Source organism: Erinaceus europaeus, chromosome X, assembly GCF_950295315.1.
Source record: "Erinaceus europaeus chromosome X, mEriEur2.1, whole genome shotgun sequence".
Taxonomy (NCBI): Eukaryota; Metazoa; Chordata; class Mammalia; order Eulipotyphla; family Erinaceidae; genus Erinaceus; species Erinaceus europaeus.
In genome coordinates, this window is record NC_080185.1 from 98748549 (window position 1) to 98768547 (window position 19999).

Genomic DNA, 19999 nt, shown 5'->3' on the forward strand with positions numbered 1-19999 from the left:
CTACCTATTCACTTCTTTATGACTTGTATACTTCAAAAATTACTGTTGAAATCTTTCTGCCTATGAACTGGGGTAATACAAAGGTACATTTTTGCAGCAAAAAAATTATATATATATGTGTATATATATATATATATATATATATATATATCCTGTTCATGATAAATTATTCAAGTTTCTGAAATTTCCAAATAAAACTCCCCACTATTCAGCCTTTATGTTGTCTGAGGCTATTTCAGTGAAGTGGGCGCAGGTGCGGAGTGGCTTGTGTTAGTGTGTAAGGCTTGTCTAAGGCAGTAAATCTCCAGTCTCTGGTAGAACACGATGGAACAGAAATATGTGTGGTAAGAGTGGACTTAATAGCCAAAGAACAGAGCCAGAACACAACATTTGTAATGACTATTTATTAATACATGTATCACAAATGTTCACAATATCAATGCATTCTTGTTGGCATGCTAGACAGAGGCTTTATTTTTAAGGTCTTTTGCAGATTTTTTTTGTTCCCCCTTCACACTCATTTTTAAATTGATTTGACTGAAGAGGTCCTCAGTGTCTATACTGTCATTGCAAGGAAAAAACAGAAAGAAGTAAAATAACACAATAGCAATTAGTTGAGGGTGGGGGTGGGGTACAGAAATCATAGTATTGCCTTCCCAGGAAGCAACTTTGTAATGGGTTGCAGCTGAGAGGCTTTGGTGCGCTAAAGCTCCTACACACACCTAGGCATGTAACAGTAATGAGCGAGGCAGGAACCTAAAGCTCAACGGGTTATTTCATGCAGGACACATGCTTTGTTTTCTCCTGGACAATTATTGATGGAGCTCTTTTCGTGTCCTAGGCATCCTGAAGAAGGTAAGAAAGAGCCTTAGCAAAGGGAAAACCGAACTCAAGGAGATTAAGCTGAAAGAACAAAAGAACAGGAAGCTATCTGTTTATCTATATCAAGGGGGGTGGCATTTCTCCATTCTGAAGAAGGGCAAAAAGGAGCCTCCCACACTACATGCAAGGCCCAGCGGGGCCAGTGATGGTGTGATAACCAGTCACCTACAATGAGCTGAAGTAGGACCAAGTACGGGTGGGCCAAGGGTGGGGTCCACTAGCACTAGATGCAGGGAACCTGGCTACACGCTGGCACGACAGGGCTTCACAAAAGATAATGCTACACAGGATGTGGGCTGCAAGGTGGGAGTGCCAGTTGCACTCAGAGAGAGGGTTGGGGGAGAGGGCAGGGACATTATGTACTGTGCTCTAACATTCTTTGGAAGTCTTTCAAAGGTTGTTGCAGTTCCTTGTGAAAACAGGTGTCTTACGCCATCATTCTTGAAAGACTGAGAGAGAAATCAGAACATGTGAGTGACTTATCATTGATAGCGATTTCAAATAAGGTGACGAGCTGAAGAGAACACTTGTTATTTGTCACATGAACAATGGGACAATGGTCACATCTTTCCCCACTCCCACCCAGGACCACAGAGATGAGGTTTCAACATGTGGACAGGTTTGACCAAGATCAGTATCACCATTTAAAGAGTAGTAAGTGTCCCAAAGGGAGACCCTCAAGAATCAACATCCCCCATCACCACTCACCTCCTTACACCATCTCATACTGGTTGGCCGTGATGAACCGGGACAGACAGCAGGCCAGCAGCATGCCAATCAGCTGTGGCCATGAAGGAAAATGAAAGTGAAAATCTTAACTAATTTAAACTATAATCTTATGTGACCCACCTCCCATCCCAGGTGTTATTATTTGGGGGGGGGGGTGTTATACATAAATGAGGACTGGGAATTATATTTCTCTTTCTCTCCCCATTCCCTTTCAATTTCTGGCTGTCTCTATCCAATAAGTAAAGATAATTTTTAAAAAATAGAAAGAAACCGTTTTATTCCTGACTCTTGGGGGTGGGTATTCATTGGGCAAGGGCTCGCCTGTGCACTTGCGTCTAGAGGCCTGCAGCTTCCTTTCAGGAGCATAATTGGGTATAGCAAATTATTCAATGCTTGCCGTATCCCTGTGCATTAATACCATCGCAGATAAGAAAGTAGCCTTAGGGAGGTCATAGAATCTCTCTCAAAAAACAAAGAGCTGAAGTGTCCACCCACTTCCCCCAGTCTGGAATAGCCTGTTTCCCTACACCACGCCAGGGCTCTCCTCTCCAGAATTTCTCTGTTTCATAGTACTAAGTGTTCCTTTATTCTGGGGAGGGTTTTTAGTAAGATCTTTTTACTTGCTTTGAGAGTTTCTAGACTTACTGACTTCATGCATGTTTGAAGCACTTACAATAGAGAGCATTCCACTTTGTGGTTAACAAGGCTATTACATTCATTGGTTTGCAATTCTTCTGGCCTCAATGGCAATTCATGAGTCATACAATTGTTAGAACGCTTATGTATTTTTTAATATTTATTTTATTTATTCCCTTTTGTTGCCCTTGTTGTCTTATTGTTGTAGTTACTGTTGTTCTTGAAGTCATTGTTGGATAGGACAGACAGAAATGGAGAGAGGAAGGGAAGACAGAGAGGGGGAGAGAAAGACAGACACCTGCAGATCTGCTTCACTACCTGTGAAGCGACTTCCCTGTAGGTAGGGAGCCGGGGGCTCAAACCGGGATCCATTAACGCTTTGCACCACATGCGCTTAACCCGCTGTGCTACCACCCGACTCCCGCTTATGTATTTTTTGTGGTGCTGGGGATTTAACCCAGGAGCTCATATATGCAGGGCATGCACTCTACTCCAGAACTCCATCCCTGGCCCTAGAACACCTAGTTATATATGATTTAGATTTCTTTTATCTGAAATTTTGACTTTCCAGTAAATATTGTCTGTTCCTTTATTCTACAAATATAAACTCCAATCATTCTTTTTTAAAATATTTATTTTATTTTATTTATTCCCTTTTGTTGTCCTTGTTTTATTGTTGTAGTTATTATTGTTGTTGTCGTTGTTGGATAGGACAGAGAGAAATGGAGAGAGGAGGGGAAGACAGAGAGAGGAGGAGAGAAAGATAGACACCTGCAGACCTGCTTCACCGCCTGTGAAGCGACTCCCCTGCAGGTGGGGAGCTGGGGTTCGAACCGGGATCCTTATGCCGGTCCTTGTGCTTTGCGCCACCTGCACTTAACCCGCTGCGCTACAGCCCGACTCCCTCAATCATTCTTAAGCACTGGGTATACTATTCCACAGAAACAGAAACTTAAAAAAAAAAGGGGGTCCGGCGGTAGCACAGTAGGTTAAGCGCACATGGCACAAAGTGCAAGGACCAGTGTAAGGGTCCGTCTGGAAAAAGGATCCCAGTTCGAGCCCCTGGCTTCCCACCTGCAGGGGGAGTCGCTTCACGAACGGTGAAGCAGGTTTGCAAGTGTCTATCTTTCTCTCCCCCTCTGTCTTTCCTTCTATCTCCAACAACAATAACAGCAATAACAACAATAATCATGACCATAAGATAAAACAACAAGGACAACAAAAGGGGGGAAAAATAGCCTCCAGGATTCGTGGTGGATTCGTTGTGCAGGCACCAAGCCCCAGCAATAACCCTGGAGGCAAAAAAGTCAAAATAAAAGCTCTTGACTGTTAGAAGCAGTAATTTTAGAATTGCTTTAAGTAAAATTTTAAGCATGAGTTGTAAGTATAGTTGCTTTTCTGCCTGCAGTGGAAAATTCCTGTAAAAAGGGGGGGCTAGACAAAACCCACACATCAAGATATAAGCCACCTGTTGTTTGTCTTAAAGAGAATAGCTCGCCTAACCAAGTCCTTGAAACCCAACCACTTGCTCAAGGTCGAGGGAGCTGATAGCCTGGTGGTCTTAGCTGACAACGAGAAAGTGTGGTGACCCTATTTTGCATAAAGGCTCGAAATTAGACAATTCTTACAGGCTGCTTAGGGTATTGCAATGTCTGAAATGATTGGATCCTGCGTTTTCTGTAAAATGCTATTAAGTGTGTGATAGAATTCTAGTTTTGCATATTCCCCACCCAAGATGTACTCTAGAATCCTATAACTTGTGTGGTTTGAGCCTTGTTCAGGGTCGAGCTTGGTAGACTAACATCAGTCACCACTCGGCCCGGATTGCAATTCGTAAATAAACATCTTTTGCTTCCTTGCAGTGGATGGAGATTTGATTTTTTGCTCTGTAACATTGACTTTTAATCTTCTATTTTGTGTTTCTGAGATGAGAACATACTTTCTGTCTGCACTTGGAAGTAGATCTATCTTTAAATAAGTATGTTTATATATATATATTAGAATTTATTTATTTATTTATGAGAAAGATAGGAGGAGAGAGAAAGGACCAGACATCATTCTGGTACATGTGCTGCCGGGGATTGAACTCGGGACATCATGCTTGAGAATCCAACACTTTATTCACTGTGCCACCTCCCGGACCACCTTTAAATATTTTTATCTAACTTTCTGCAGTACCATTTCATTTTTACCACTACCTGCCTTATCAGTATGAGGTTCTGCTTTCTTTTGGGTCAAGAAGTCCTGTGCGAGGTTCCAATGCTTCAAGAACAGAGGAAGGAGAGAGGAAAGAAAGGCCCTTTCCTTACTAAAAGGTCACCCTAGATTTTCTTGGGCCCCCCCCACAGAGATATCTGGGAGGGAGGGTAACATGAAGCTCTGTTGACACAGATTGTCTCCCTGGGGATCTGCAAATCACAGCCTTGACTCCAAGAGGTGGGGAAGATCAGTGAAGAGGCAGGAACATGTCAGCAAAAAACAGAGGTGGACAAGGTGACCAGGCAAGCGTGCCTTCCCTTGCCATGACCTTGGGAAACACAAGGAGAGCCAACCCTTGATTGGGGGTGGGGGTGGGAGGCTGGTGGAAAGAGCTAACAGAGCTGTAAAGGGAACATTCTTCACAAGTGACATGCTGTTGTTGAGGTGGTCTGGTGTCGGGCTGCACCGCGGAGAAGAGAGCGGACATCCAGAGCAAAGGGGTACACAGATCTTTATTATAGGATGGGGGGGGAGGTTTGGTTCAGACCACGTGGAGCCAGCCAGCAATGGCCGAGGGGGGGGGGGGGAGAGCAGGGAGCGAGACCTCAGAGAGGGAGAGCCGAGAGCCCAGAGAGAGAGAAGTGAGGGGTGAGGGGTCTTTTTATTGGACGACAACCAGGGGTGACGTGTAGGGCCAGGATTGGTTGAAAGGGGGCACTCTAGGATTTAGCGGAGCATAGAAAAACCTGGGGGCGGAGACTGCATCAGAATAAGTCCTCAGCAACAACATGCAAATGTCAACCATTTAGATCCTCAGAATGCTTGTGGGGATTTCATGTTCATGATAATTAGGAAACTAAATAAAGCTTTCAGTCTTTGGGAAAGAGCCAAGGAATCTTGCTCGAAATAAAATTGTATAAATGTTATTAGAAACCTCTGTAGAGAAACACTAGGGGGAAAAGCACATAGTTCTGTTCCTTATATTTGGCCATCTCTTATTAAGACTATCCACAAACTTGCTTGGTCCTCTATATAGAAACATAAAAAAGGTAAAAAACAAACAAACAAACAAACAAACAAAAACAGTCCCCATAAATTTTCAGAAGAGAATTATTTGATCCATAATGGATCCATGAATGGGCAGGATGAGGATCTGTATATATTTTTAAAAGATGTATTTTGTAAGTAGAACCTGAACTGGAATTGGTGCATTGTACCAAAGTAAAAGACTCTGGGGTGGGTGGGTGGAGAATACAGGTCCAAAAAGGATGGCAGAGGACCTAGTGGGGGCTGTATTGTTATATAGAAAACTGGGGAATGTTATGCATGTACAAACAATTGTATTTACTGTCGAATGTAAAGCATTAATTCCCAATAAAGAAATTAAAAAAAAACAAGGACAACAAAAGGGAAGATAAATAAATTTAAAATTTTTTTTTAAAAGATGTATTTTCTAATGTTTAAGAGTGAGACCAGAGCACTGATCATCTCTGGCATATACCAGTGCTAGGTAGGGGTTGAACCTGGGACTTCTGGGGTCTTGGGTATGCAAGTCAGGCAGGCTGCTTCTGTGCTAGCTCCCCAGCCTAAGGATATAATATTGACTTAGTCATTACTGGGGCTTCGCTGCTGTGAGTCGACTTTCCAAATGGAAAGACACCACAGAACCCGAAGCTTCCTCCAGTGCAGTGAGGGCCAGGTTTGAACCAGAGTCCTGTACGTGGCAAAGCAGGCGCTATCCAGGTGAGTTATCTTAGTAGCCTGCATTGTATGTTTTCTTTTTAAACATTTATTTACTTACTTATTTATTATTGGATAGAGACAGAAATTTAGAGGGAAGGAGGCGATAGGGAGAAAGACAGACACCTGCAGCCCTGCTTCTCCATTTGTAAGGCTTTCCCCGCTGCAAGTGGGGACCAGGGGCTTGAACCTGAGGCCTTATACGCTGTAACATACATGTTCAACCAGGTGCGCCACCACCTGGCCTCGCCTGGATGAATATTTTTCCATGAATACATTCTTTCCTTCCAATTCTACAGATTCACATTTGGCATAATAGAGGCATGAAATGTGTTCACCTGGGGTACTACTACCTGAGGTGTAAGAACAAGGGTGATCTTTGGCCTAAATGCTTAATACAGTAGATCTGGAGAAGAGGTTGCAATTGTATGTAACAGCCACTCAACCTTCCTCCTCTGGAAAACAGCTATCAGCTATACATTCCACAAAGGGGGTGACGGGGGGGCACAGTGAATGCAGCTGAGCAAGTTGCAAGTCTAGCAAAGTCATGTGTCTGTGTACGTCTGATATAGAAATAGTAAAAGCAGAGACTCAGAGGACTCACATACAGAGCAGAAGACCAACCACCTTGAAAGCAATGTCAAATATGGAGCAATACAAGTGTCCAAACTCAGATACGCCCTCACTCTTGCCTTCCAGATCAAATGGGAGGTGGGGGAGAGGTGATGCTTCTCTCAGTCTCTGTATGTGTGTCTCCCCAAGTCCTCTTGAGTAAAACAGTAGTGGCCAGAAAGGCAGAGAGAGAGAGGAGGTGTGGACCCTATCCAAGCACACTCAACCTCCTGATATCCATTTCAAGTTCAAACAAATAGGCTTTTCCTTGGGAGGGGGCAAAAGCAGAGAGAGTTTGCAGAGTGAAGTATTAAATGTTTGCCAAAAGCCCATTGTACAAAAATAGAACCCAAGGGCATTAAGTTATCTGACAGGGGACAAAATTGTTGCAGCTTTTAAAAAGGACCTCCCCCACGTTCCTGGTGTATTAGAGCAACTTTTCTTCGGGAGACACACATGCAAGGTCAGGTTATCCCATCAGGTAGCAGCATGGAGGTCACAAGAGTGGGTGAGCAGAAAGGCAAGGAGAAGAAGGTTGTGAGCAAATGGGACGGGGGGGGGGAAGCTCTGTTCTTTCTTTTAAATTATTATTATCATCATTATCATTGGATAGAGACAGAGAAATTGAGAGGAGAGGGGGAAATAGAGGAAAGAGACAGAGAGACACCTGCAGCCCTGCTTCACCACTCGTGAAGTTTTCCCCCCTGCAAGTGGGGGCCAGGGGCTCAAACCCAGGTCCTTGCACACTGTAATGTGTGCGCCTAACCAGGTGCACCAGTGCTCAGCTCCCTGCTCTGTTTTTCCTTACCTGCTTTAGTCTCACTAAGTCTACTCAGTACAGTCTGCTTTCTCATGTCATTTATTTTCATTTTTATTGTCTCTTTTTACTTATTGGACAGAATAAATTAAGAGGCCAGAAGCTGAGAAGGGAGGGGGAAATAGTGAGGGGAAGAGAGGGGCCGGATGGTGGCACACCTGGTTGGAAGCACATGTTACAATGTGCAAGGATCAGGGTTCAAGCCCCCAGTCCCCATTTACAGGGGGAAAGCTTTGCGACTGGTGAAGCAGTGCTGCAGCTCTCTCTCTCCCTCTCTATCATTTCCTTCCCTCTCAATTTCTGGCTGTCTCTACCCAATAAAGATAATTAAAATAAATTAAAAATAAAAAGAGAGAGGCACCTGCAGCACTGCTTCACTGCTTATCTTCCCCTCTTCTCTCGATTTCTCTCTGTCCTATCCAACAGCAATAATAAGAACAAGGGCAACAAAAATGGGAAAAAATGGCCTCCAGGAGCAGTGGATTTGTCGTGTAGGTACCGAGCCCCAGCAAATTAAAAAAAATGAAAAAAAAGCACTTTTATTGTCCAAGTTCACATGTTCTTGTGGAATGAAATGCCATGCAAGGTTTTTTTGTTTTTTTTTCTTTTTGTAACTGCCTGGGAAGGCAAGATTTTTCAACTGACTTGAAGCTAGGTTCACAATTTGTGGAAACCACCAGGTAAAGTTCTGTTCCTTGATCTAAATGATGGTTTCACAGATATGTCCACTTCACAGTTATTCATTCAGCTATAAGCTTGTAATATGTGTGATTTCCTGTGTGTGGAATATTTCAATAAAAATCGTTTTAGAAACGAAGTGAATAGTATTAAAATACATCTGTATTGCACAACAGGGAGGAAAGAGGTACAGGAAAGAGGAGGAAGACTAATTACAGACTGTGGGAGCGGCTATAGAATCCAGGTGGGATAAATTAGAGCTGTGGCAACATCACCAAGATAGGGGTCAGGTGGTGGTGAACCTGGGTAAGCGCACACATTACAGTGCACAAGAAACCACGTTTAAGCCCCTGGTCCCCACCTGCAGGGAGAAAGCTTCACAAGCAGTGAAGCAGGGCTACAGGTGTCTCTCTGTTCCTTTCTCTCTTTATCTCCCCCTCCACTCTCAATTTCTCTGTCTCTATCCAATAATAAAGATTTTAGGGAGTCGAGTGGTAGCGCAGCGGTTAAGCGCAGGTGGCGCAAAGCACAAGGACAGGTGTAAGGATCCCGGTTCAAGCCCCTGGCTCCCCACCTGCAGGGGAGTCGCTTCACAAGCGGTGAAGCAGGTCTGCAGGTGTCTGTCTTTCTCTCTCCCTGTCTCCCCCTCCTCTCTCCATTTCTCTCTGTCCTATCCAACAACAAAGCATCAACAACTACAACAATAAAACAACAAGGGCAAAAACAAAGGGAAAATAAATAAAATAATTTTAAAAAAAGATTTTAAAAGTTATATGGAAAACTGAGAAATTTTATGCATGTACAACTATTGTATTTACTGTTGAATGTAAAACATTAATTCCTCAATAAAGAGATTAAAAAAAAGATTTAAAAAACTAAAGATTAAAAAATAAATAAAAAGAAAGAAACATCACCAAGGTAGTATTGGGATTTCTTGGAGACTGATCTATTGGAATGAAACAATTCTGAGTTAAACAAAGTTCTTATTTGGTTGTTAGGTATATATGCCACTCCTACTCATAGCAGCATTGTAGCCAGGGCATAGTATCTGTCCAGGAGAACGGACGTTTGTGGAACAATACGTCGCCTGGCAGAGTGGACAAAATTTTGATTAAGTACTTATGGTTCATTTTTGAACAAGTGTGTTGTTCACTTATTTGTGTAGTAATTTATCCTATCTTCAAGGGCTGAGTAGAGACAAAGGTATATGAAATTTAACACACAAAAATTTGGATTCTGGGGCCGGTCAGTGGCACACCAGGTTAAGCGCACATAATATAAAGTTTAAGGACCCAATGCAAGGATCCCACTTCGCGGCCCCGGTTCCCCACCTGTAGGTGGGGTCGCTTCTCAAGTGGTGAAGCCGATCTGCAGGTGTCTAGCTTTCTCCCTCTCCCCCTTCCCCTCCCCCTCTCAATTTCTCTTTGTCCTATCCAAAAAATTGAAGAAAAAAAAATGGCCACAGGAGCAGTGGCCTCATAGTGCAGGCACTGAGCCCTAACAATAACCCTGGAGGAAAAACAACAACAACAACAAGAAAACAAAAAATCCCAAAAAAACGGGGGCTGGACGGTAGTGCAGCGGGGGTAAGCAGGGGTGCAAAGCGCTAGGACCAGCGTGTTTGAGCCCCCGGCTCCCCGCCTGCAGGGGGAGTTGCTTCACAGGTAGTGAAGCAGGATTGCAGGTGTCTATCTTTCTCTTCCCCTCTCTGTCTCCCCTCCTCTCTCTGTCCTATCCAACAACAACATCAGTGGCAACAAGGGCAACAAAATGGGAAAAAATGGCCTCCAGGAGCAGTGGATTCGAAGTACAGGCACCGGGCCCCAGCAATAACCCTGGAGGCAAAAAACAAACAAACAAAAAAACCCCACAAAACTTGGTTTCCAAGAAACAGAATAGTCAAACCTAGAGACGAAAATGATCGCCAGATGAAGTTTGCTAATGTGAGCATTTCTTTAAAGGAAGCATTTTCATGCACAATCCACAGGAACTAAGAACCAAAAAGGGCCTTTCCCCCAATCTAGATCAGCTATTTAATGTTTGGAGTTGTTTATGCTCCAATTAAGCCAGCACTTTGTTCAGTTAACCTCCATTTGACCTACAGGAGAAGCAAGTTGTTTTTCTGGAGCTAGTCATTAGTTGAACTGTAACTGATATTCCCTTGATGGCAAAACTTCATTTAAGTTGAAAAAGGAAAATCAATAAACAGATGACCTGAGGACTAATGAGCAAGGAGCTCTGACCCTCATCTATCTGCCTTCCCCAAGGCACAGGGAGGCTGTGAAGAATCTAGGAACCAGGGAGGAAAATGAGGAGACAAGAAAGGCTCGCAGGGACTGCAGCCCCAGTGGTTACCTGGGAAAATGCGATTCCAAAAGCCACTCCAGCAATGATCCCCATGTTAGTCTCCATGAAACTGGTCACTAGATCATAACAACCCTGGAAGCAGAGAGAGAAGGTGTTAGAACCATGTTTGCCCCAGGTTGGAAATGGCTGTCTTAACTTGTGTCATTCCCATGTATATTCCAATATTAGTACAGTAAGTACTAACTACAACTCAAACTTAGAACTTGCTAGCATTCTGTTCCTTTGTTTTAATTTTTATATCTTTATAAAGAATGAAAAATTTCAACAAGAAAGCATAGTGAGTAGTACAGTAAATCTGCAAGTGACCCACCACACAAACTATAGTCAATCTTGTTTCATTTAAATTTTCTCAACTCTCTTCTCCTGGTTGGATTATTATTATTTTTATGTTTTAATATTTATTTTTAAAGATTTTATTTATTTATGAGAAAGATAGGAGGAGAGAGAAAGAACCAGACATCACTCTGGCACATGGGCTGCTGGGGATCGAACTCGGGACCTCATGCTTGAGAGTCCAAAGCTTTACCACTGCGCCACCTCCCAGACCATGGTTGGATTATTTTAAAGCAAACTCCAGGGATACATTTTCATCCACAAAAAAATTCAGTAGTATGATTAAATCATGACTAAAGAAAAATCATCTAGTTACAGGAAGGTGTCTGAATGCCCACCAACTTCACAGAATTTTAAACTTACTGTGTGACTTTTGGTACACGTCACTTTCAGTGGGCATTCACCTTATAATTTAATATACAAAAGGAAGTGGATTTTCCTTTAGCAAACTAGGAAACTGTCAAAAGTTGTAATTTGGAAGCTGGAGAATACCAATTTTTATGTTAGTTTTAAACTGATAAAGCCAATCACTTTTCTTTACAATGTAAACTTTTTGTTGTGGTTACTCTGGTTGGGTTTGTTGTTGTTTTGTTTTACCAGAGCACTGCTCAGCTCCGGCTTATGGTGGTGGGGAGTGGGGGGCTATTGAACCTGGTACTTCAGAGCCTCAAGCATGAGAGTCTCTTTGCATAACCATTACACTGTCTACCCCAGCTCTATGGTTAGTCTAGATTGCATTTCATCAACGTAGGCCAGGTAGGAAATCAGGAATTTTGGTGGATCACCCAAAATGCAAAGGCAAATGCTGCCTCTTCATGCTATGTATGTGCATACGTATGTGTGTGTATTTATATGGAACAGAGCCAAATCATAGGAAACATTTTCATTCTTTTTACCAGAGCCCTGCTCAGCTCTGGTTTATGATGGTGCCAGGAACTGAACCTGAGACCTCTAAACCTCAGGCGTGAAAGTTTATCACATAAATAACTGTGTTATCTCCCTCGTCTTCAAAGAAGAGTTTTGAAATGACACAAAAAGACCTGGCATTTTCCTGGTTTCTTGAAAAAGACATTTAAACTTGAATGTAGAGTCTGTGACAAATCAAGATAATTTTATAACAGGATCGAGAGAGTTCTTGCTTATCAAGAAAGACACAAAATCTTAATACCTGAAGAAAAAAAATCACCACGGAGAAAGAGCCCATTTTCAAAATCAAAATGTTACAGTTTAACATACTCCCCATAGCTTGTGAAAATCCTGATTATGCTGTATCTTCTAGTAAGTGATATTTTACCATTTAATGTTTGCAGAGAAAAAGGCACACTTAGTATCAGTGCTATGACGCATGTTTTCGGTGCAGTGGTCAAATTATTCTATGCAGTTGCCTCTGCAAATTTGCAAGTCTGGGCAGGGGTAAGAAAGGAAATCTATTATTGCTCACAGAGAGTTCTGAAATTTCTCTCTTTATAACATAAGTTTTCTTGCTGATTTCATTTTTACTAGTGAAATGAGTTCTCACAGTGTTTCAAAAGGTAGTGGAACCGAGAGCAGTTTGGAGTAGGAAGAAGTCAGTGAGCAGAGTGGTGCAGGTGTTGACATTTCCCCAAATGGTAGTAGCTACGGTAGCTTTTTGCCATGCTGGTCATTATCCACATGTTTCCTTCAACGAATGATGGATCACATTTATAACAGTGGTACCAAAAGGCTAATACCATGTAGCCCAGGTATACAGTAGGCTGCACCAGCTAGACTTGCCAACTTTGTTATTTATTTATTTACTACTGGATAGAGACAGAGAAATTGAGAGGTGAGGGGAGGGCAAGAGACAGATAGACAGACATCTGCAGTCCTCTTTCACCAAACTCATGAAGCTTTCCCCCTGAAGGTGGGGACCAGGCGCTTGAACCCAGCTCCTTGCATATTGTAATGTGAGTGCTTAACCAGGTGCACCACCGCCTGGCCCTTCCCCAGCTAGGTTTGTGTGATTACATTTTGTGATGTTTGCACACCACCAAATCTCCTAATGGTGCACTGTTCCCAATGTATCCTCACAGTTAGACAACTACTGACTAGACCTTGCTCCCCCACAGCGACAGCAAGGTGGAAGAGTGATGTTCAGGTCCGAAGTACTGTTAGGTCAGCTCACAATATGGAAACACAAACTTAATAGTAAAAAGATAGAAAAGTAAAGGAGAGCGAGAGGGGCTGTTTTCTTACTCTCGGACATAGTTGGGCAAAGATTCTTTTTCTGTGAACTTCATATCTACACACAAGATGAATATGTTTTTTCTGGAGTATCATCTCTACTCCATTGTAGGTGACTTCAGAGTCCACCAATAGCATTTCTGATAACTCTACTACAATGGGAGTAACCAGGAAGAATGAAATAAGTACCAGGCAGGAGTACAATTGTGGCACCATCACTCCTGCTCAACTTTAACTGCCCCCTCCCCTGCAATGAGGTTCTTCCATGAGTAGCAACAGCAGCATCTGGGGTTTTGTTTTAAATGGAATCTGCTAAATCCCTGGGTTATTCGTTTTTAATGAACTGTAAGGAATGTGAACAAGATCTCTAAATGCTTCACAAGACCACTGAAGCTTGAGAAGCACGCTTCTATCAATATAAGTGCTGGCCCATTATTTTTTTACTCTAAACGTGAGAGCAAATTAATGGATCATAGCAGTAAGAGTAAGGAATGAATCAAACAGCAAGCAGTAAATGCCACTTCAAATGGGGGAAATAAGATGAAGGTGATTTAGCTTTATTGTTTAAACAACTGAAGACAAAAGTTGAAATTAAAACATTCCATTTTCTGGATTTTTTTTTCCTTCTCATGGTGACCACGTGGGCTCAGAAGCCCATTTTGCAGGTCTCAGTAGAAATCTTTAGCTTTCAAGCACTGCTTTGATACTAACACCATAGGCATGTTGGTACTTCATCTGAAGTTCTCCACTAAATCACGATCTTATCTGTCTACAACTATTTCAATTTCCTAAAATGAAAGTCTGGTTGTCAGGTGTGAGATAAATCTAAAGAGGCCTGCAAAGTGTCCTAGGAAACACCCAGAAACAGAACAAGGCATTTGCATGTCTCTTGGCATGTCAAAATCAGTAGTCACCAATGGAAAACATCTGTAAGTGATGGGCTTTCCATGCTGGTATGTTGCTATGTTTCATATTGGTTTGTCTCCCTTCCCCCCAACTCTGAGAGAATTGGTTTGGCCCTTGCTAGTTTCGCACCCCTCTTTCTCCCCGCCCATATGCTAAGAAAGTGCAGAGTCCCAGCAGCAGCCGAGGAGGGAGAATGATGGAGAAGCACATGGTGTGGTGATTTGCCCGCTAGTGAATAAAGATTAAACTGCAGCTTCTCAGCCCAGCCGTGTGTCCTCGAATCTCTGTCTACCGCCGCGATGCTAGCCCGGCCTGCTGGCGCCCCCGAACTTTAACAACACTGGTAGACAGTGCCACATGGGTTAACAATTCTCTATTCTTCTTCTCCTGGCTCTTAGAAAAAATGTCAATGGATTTCTATGGAGGTGGGGCTCAATGCTATTAGCCAATTGAATCTATAAACATTTCATTATTCTGCTAGCAAAAGAAAACAAAGTCATGGGCAGTGGAGATATTATAATGGTTATACAAACAGATTCTCATGCCTGAGGCTCTGAAGTCCCAGATTCAATCCCCTACTCCCCCACCATAACTCAGAGCTGAGTAGTTCTCTGGTAATAAAATAAAATAAAATAAAATAAAATAAAATAAAATAAAATAAAATAAAATAAAATAAAATAAAGGCAGTTCACAAAACCAAACCAAACCAAACCATATGCATCCTGCTTGGCTGCTCTTTTCTCCCTCTTTTTTCTCCCAGTTACTTGAACAAAGTTGATTTCTCAGGCTTGCAGGTGAGATCCAACCAACAGACATCTTTCTATGCTATCAGAATATAGAGTTCAAAACACCAAATGCATGGGCTGGGCGATAGCGCAGCGGGTTAAGCGCACAAGGCGCAAAGCACAAGGACCAGCGTAAGGATCCCAATTTGAGCCCCGGGCTCCCCACCTGCAGGGGAGTTGCTTCACAAGCGGTGAGTAGGTCTACAGGTATCTATCTTTCTCTCCCCCTCTGTCTTCCCCTCCTCTCTCCATTTCTCTCTGTCCTATCCAACAACGACAGCAATAACAATAATAACAACAGTAAACAACAAGAGCAACAAAAGAGAAAAAATAGCCTCTAGGAGCAGTGGATTCGTAGTGCAGGTACCGTGCCCCAGTGATAACCCTGGAGACAAAAAACAAAAAACAAACAACAACAACAACAAAACCCACCAAATGCTCTAGAGGGATATAGGATGTATTTCTTCTCCATATAAGGACTCCATAAAACTAGAATATTTCAGCAGTCATATCTTCTGTGGCAAGAATTCATAGGGAGACCATTAGTCTTTGAGTATCTACCATAACTATCTTCACCCACCCCAATATCCTACCTTTTATATTGGCACCTGAGACACAGATCTGAGAAGTTCTTCGTCTCAGAAGTTCATATGGGTATTATATTAGAATATTTAATGAGATTTAATAGATGACTTTCAGTTTGTATTCACTTTTTTCTCTTTTGAAGGAGCTGGGTTAGAGAGCATAAGAGAAGTTAAGCACCTCCTCCCGGCATTGGAGGTGCCCAGAAACATGTAAAGTAGGATTGTGGGTAGATATGGAGAGAGATTAATTGGTAGGTTATTAATAAAGTGGAAAAAGGCCACTCTCCTTTTCTTTCTGGAAATAGCTGTAATGATTATGGAGATAGACTCTAGGACTAGCCTCTAAACTTGCTTTTCAATACTAACAAAAAGGTCTCTTCATACAAAGACCTGCTGACTCTTGTTTAATGAAAAGACAGAATGTGACCTGGTGGAAGATGGACTTCACTGTGGTTATCATGTTTACATTACAATTAACACTACAATTGACATTAATCACGTCCTTACTGCTGCCAGGCACTGAGCTTTAGATGTTTTATCTTATTTAATCCTCATATCAATCAATCCCTGTCAGTCACTTATACTTTAGATATTTTGTCTTTTAATGTCCATACCAATCCTAAAGGGAGGGAACTCTTGGGCGGGCAAAATGGCTCACTTGGATAGTGGGCTGTATTCCATGTGTATGTCTCAGGTTCAAGACTGCACCCCCCCACCGCCACTACCACACTGAAGAAAGCTTCAGTATTGCTCTTTCTCTTTCTCTCTGTCTCCTCTTCTACCTGAAAAGAGAGGGAACTATTGTTATCTCAAATTTATAGATGAGAAAACAAGACCGAGAAAGGTTAAATAACTTGATTAAGATCACACAACTCACAAGTGGCAGAGTCAGAATTTAAACTGGAGTTTGACTCTAGTTCCCCTGCTACTAACTAGCTTGTAGACTCTCAACGCTTACTAAAGAAAAGGATGTCTGTATTTAAGAAAAAAAGAGACTTTTATCCAAGGTAGATGGTTGATACTTCTGCAAATGATATCCTGAAGGCTCTGTTAAGCCAGTATCTCACTCCCATAAAACATTTCTTGTCTTTTCTAAATCAGAACATCCACCCTGTGTTAGATGTGACATGGGTGCTCAGTGGGGAGGTTCCTGAAGAAGTCACAAGTCACCTTACTTCTGAGGGGTGAAGGGGACCCTTGCTGAGTTCCTAAAAAAACTTCAGTAGAAAGAGATAGCCTCTTAGGTACCACAAGAAAATGTCAGTATTGAACATCTAACCTTGTCATACCGATAGCAAAGGACTAAGTCCAGAGTAACAACAGAGCCCCTTCTAAAATGGCAATGATGTCTTGCAGCGTGTGTGCTACAAATACCAACATTTGAAACATGGAATATAAGAGTCGGATGTTAGTGCAGCAGGTTAAGCTCGTGACACAAAGTGCAAGGACCGGCATAAGAATCCCCATTCGAGCCCCCAGCTCCCCACCTGCAGGGGAGTAGCTTCACAGGTGGTGAAACAGGTCTGCAGGTGTCTCTCTTTCTCTCCCCTCCTTTCTCCATTTCTCTGTCTTATCTAACAACGATGACATTAATAACAACAACAATAATAATTACAACAATAAAAACCAAGGGCAACAAAAGGGAAAATACAGAAGTCATCTTTAACATTTGAATCTTGATAGAATGGATTGACCTGCCAAAGCCCATGTTCAGCGGGGAAGCAATTACAGAAGCCAGACCTTCCACCTTCTGCAAACCATAATGAGCCTGGGTCCATGCTCCCAGAGGGATAGAGAATGGGAAAGCTATCAGGGGAGGGGATGGGATACGGAGTTCTGGTGGTGGGAACTGTGTGGAGTTGTACTCCTCTTATCCTATGTTTTTTGTCAGTGTTTTCTTTTTATAAATACAAATTTAAAAAAGGCTATCTTCTCTATGTCAGTTAGTCATTGGTCCAGATCACAAGGCAGTCAAGACCTTCTAAGAACAGAATTTTAGTTTTAATTTAGTGGAAAGGAAGGAAGAGGGAAGGGGGAAGGGAGGGAGGGAGGGAGGGAGGGAGGAAACTTTGCTCAATGGCCACATAACCATAGGCAAAATCAATAATTGTTATTTTTTCCCTCTCTCTATTTTACCAAAATATTTTTTGTCTGGAATTTCTATAAACTGTTAAAGATGTAAACAGCATTCACACATAGTCACATGATAGCTTCATATTCCACAAAGTAGAATTACTGAAATTCCTCTTCTTTTTTTTTTTTTTTTTTTGTAATTACCACTAGGGTTATCACTAGGCTAGGTACCTGCAAGAAGAACCCACTGCTCCTGGTGGCCATTTTTTTCTTTCTTCTTTTCTTTCTTTCTTCTTTTATTTTTAATTTGATAGGACAGAGATAAATTGAAAGGGAAGGGCGAGACAGAGAGGGGGAGAAAGAAAGACACCTGCAGCATTGCTTTACTGTTCTGGTGAAGCTTACTCCCTGCAAGTGGAGACCAGGGGCTTGAACCTGGGTCCTTTAACACAATAATGTGTTTGCTTGGGCCCTAGAACTACTGAATTTTCATTTCCCTCATTTCCATTATACATCGACTTCCACATGTTGTTTTATTGTCAGTGCTATTCCTAATTTCTTCAGTGTCAGGATGCTGACATAGTTGCATTGTTGATTGCTTTTTCTATGACAATGAACTCCTGAAAATAAAGCCCACTCTATTAGCAGAAGCAGATGCTGCCTATCAACCCCCCCTCCTTCCTGCTAAGGAGTGGCACCCCACTGAGATAATTTCATGTTTCCAAGTATGTGTTAAGCAGAAAAAAAAAAGACCCAGGAAGAAGCTACCCAGCATTCCCTGTTCCACACCATCATCAGGGTTAACAGGAAGCACTCCTAAACCTTCCTAAGTCGCTCCTGGTAGAGCTTTAGTGAGGGAGCTGAGTCACCAGTTTCTCCCAGGTCTTAAGGGATCACAGAATGAGACCTTTGACTCCCATTTCTAACCTATTTGTCACAATTTCACAAAGACAAACTAAGAAAGCCCCCTCCAACACTGACTGTGAGTCCAGCAGGGTTGAGAAGCCAGTACCTTCTGGTTAACTTTGGTGGCGGCCACAGTCAGATTGTGCAGGTCCTGGGGATTACAATCTGTGTCATTCATGCAGCAGCTCGGGGGGATGCCATGCTCCAGGAAGTAGGGGCTGGTGCTCCAGTTGGTGTAGTTCTGCACACCACAGCAGCTCAGCTGGTAACAGGAAGAGGAAAAGAATCAAAGTGTGGCACATCCGACACAGTACAGTCTCCTTGCTTCCACCCTGCAACTTTTAGAAGAGAAACAGGGAACAAGCACCTAAATCAATAGGCACATCTTTGGTGAGTGAAGACGAACTGAGGTTCCACTAAAGTTTTTATTCAGTTGAAAGCTCATGAGAACTCAAAGAAGGAAGTGAGCCCCTGACTGACTATATGTCATGTTGGCCTCCTCGCCACCTCTGCAAATAAGACAGGGCTTCTCTGGCCTGGCTAAGTTTCAGAATCAATTATGTGAGTTGGGTGCTATTAAAGATTCAGAAGTAGAAACCAATACAGTCAGGATTGTCAATGGAGGAGCTGGGGCAAATACGGTTTTAAAAAGGTCTTTGCAGGATCTATACTAGTAAATAAACAAAGGGTCTTGGGAGGAAATGCAAATAGGGGAAGAAGGAACTGGTAAAGCATGGCCCACCAGTGGCCTGGCCTTGTAAATACAGTCTTATTGGGACACAGCCACGGTTGTTGGTTGACATGATGTCTGTGCCTTCTTTCTTTCTTTTATTTTTCAATATTTATTTTATTTATTTATTCCCTTTTGTTGCCCTTGTTGTTTTATTGTTATAGTTATTATTGCTGTTGTCGTTGTTGGATAGGACAGAGAGAAATGGAGAGAGGAGGGGAAGACAGAAAGGAGGAGAGAAAGATAGACACCTGCAGACCTGCTTCACCGCTTGTGAAGCGACTCCCCTGCAGGTGGGGAGCCGGGGTTCGAACCGGCATCCTTATGCCGGTCCTTGTGCTTTGCGCCACCTGCGCTTAACCCGCTGCGCTACAGCCCGACTTCCCTGTGCCTTCTTTCAATTTACAACACTGAGGCTGAGTAGTTGTGGCAGAGACGACATAGCTTTCAAAGCCTAATCATTATTATTTAACCATTTACAGACAAGATTAGCCTACCGCTGGCACGGTGAATATTAAAGCAAATGGACCCAAATGATAAATAATTCAGGAGTTCAGATAAAAGGCAGATAGCTCCTTGCAAAAGTCTTACAAGTTTTCGGTAAGTCTGAAAGTCTGAGTTGATATAAAATTGAATTATAGATTTGAAATTAAAAATTTTTTTTTAATATTTATTTTTCCCTTTTGTTGCCCTTATTGTTTTTTATTATTGTTGTTGATGTCATCGTTGTTAGATAGGGCAGAGAGAAATGGAGAGGAAGGGAAGACAGAGGGAGAGAGAAAGAGATACATGCAAACCTGCTTCACCGCCTGTGAAG

The 19999-nt window shown here is 42.5% G+C and overlaps 1 protein-coding gene across 1 annotated transcript in view; it reads right to left on the reverse strand.

The window, feature by feature from the left end:
• Window positions 1-389: 389 nt before the first annotated feature.
• Window positions 390-19999, reverse strand: part of TSPAN7 (tetraspanin 7) — a 316558-nt gene continuing 296948 nt past the window's right edge. Inside the window, exons 4-7 of the mRNA XM_060182631.1 lie at window positions 18559-18714; window positions 10649-10732; window positions 1591-1663; window positions 390-1331 (exon numbers count right to left, since the gene is read on the reverse strand). Coding sequence (XP_060038614.1) covers window positions 1595-1663; window positions 10649-10732; window positions 18559-18714 — 309 coding nt within the window. The 3' untranslated portion in view covers window positions 390-1331; window positions 1591-1594. The remainder of the gene's footprint in view (window positions 1332-1590; window positions 1664-10648; window positions 10733-18558; window positions 18715-19999) is intronic.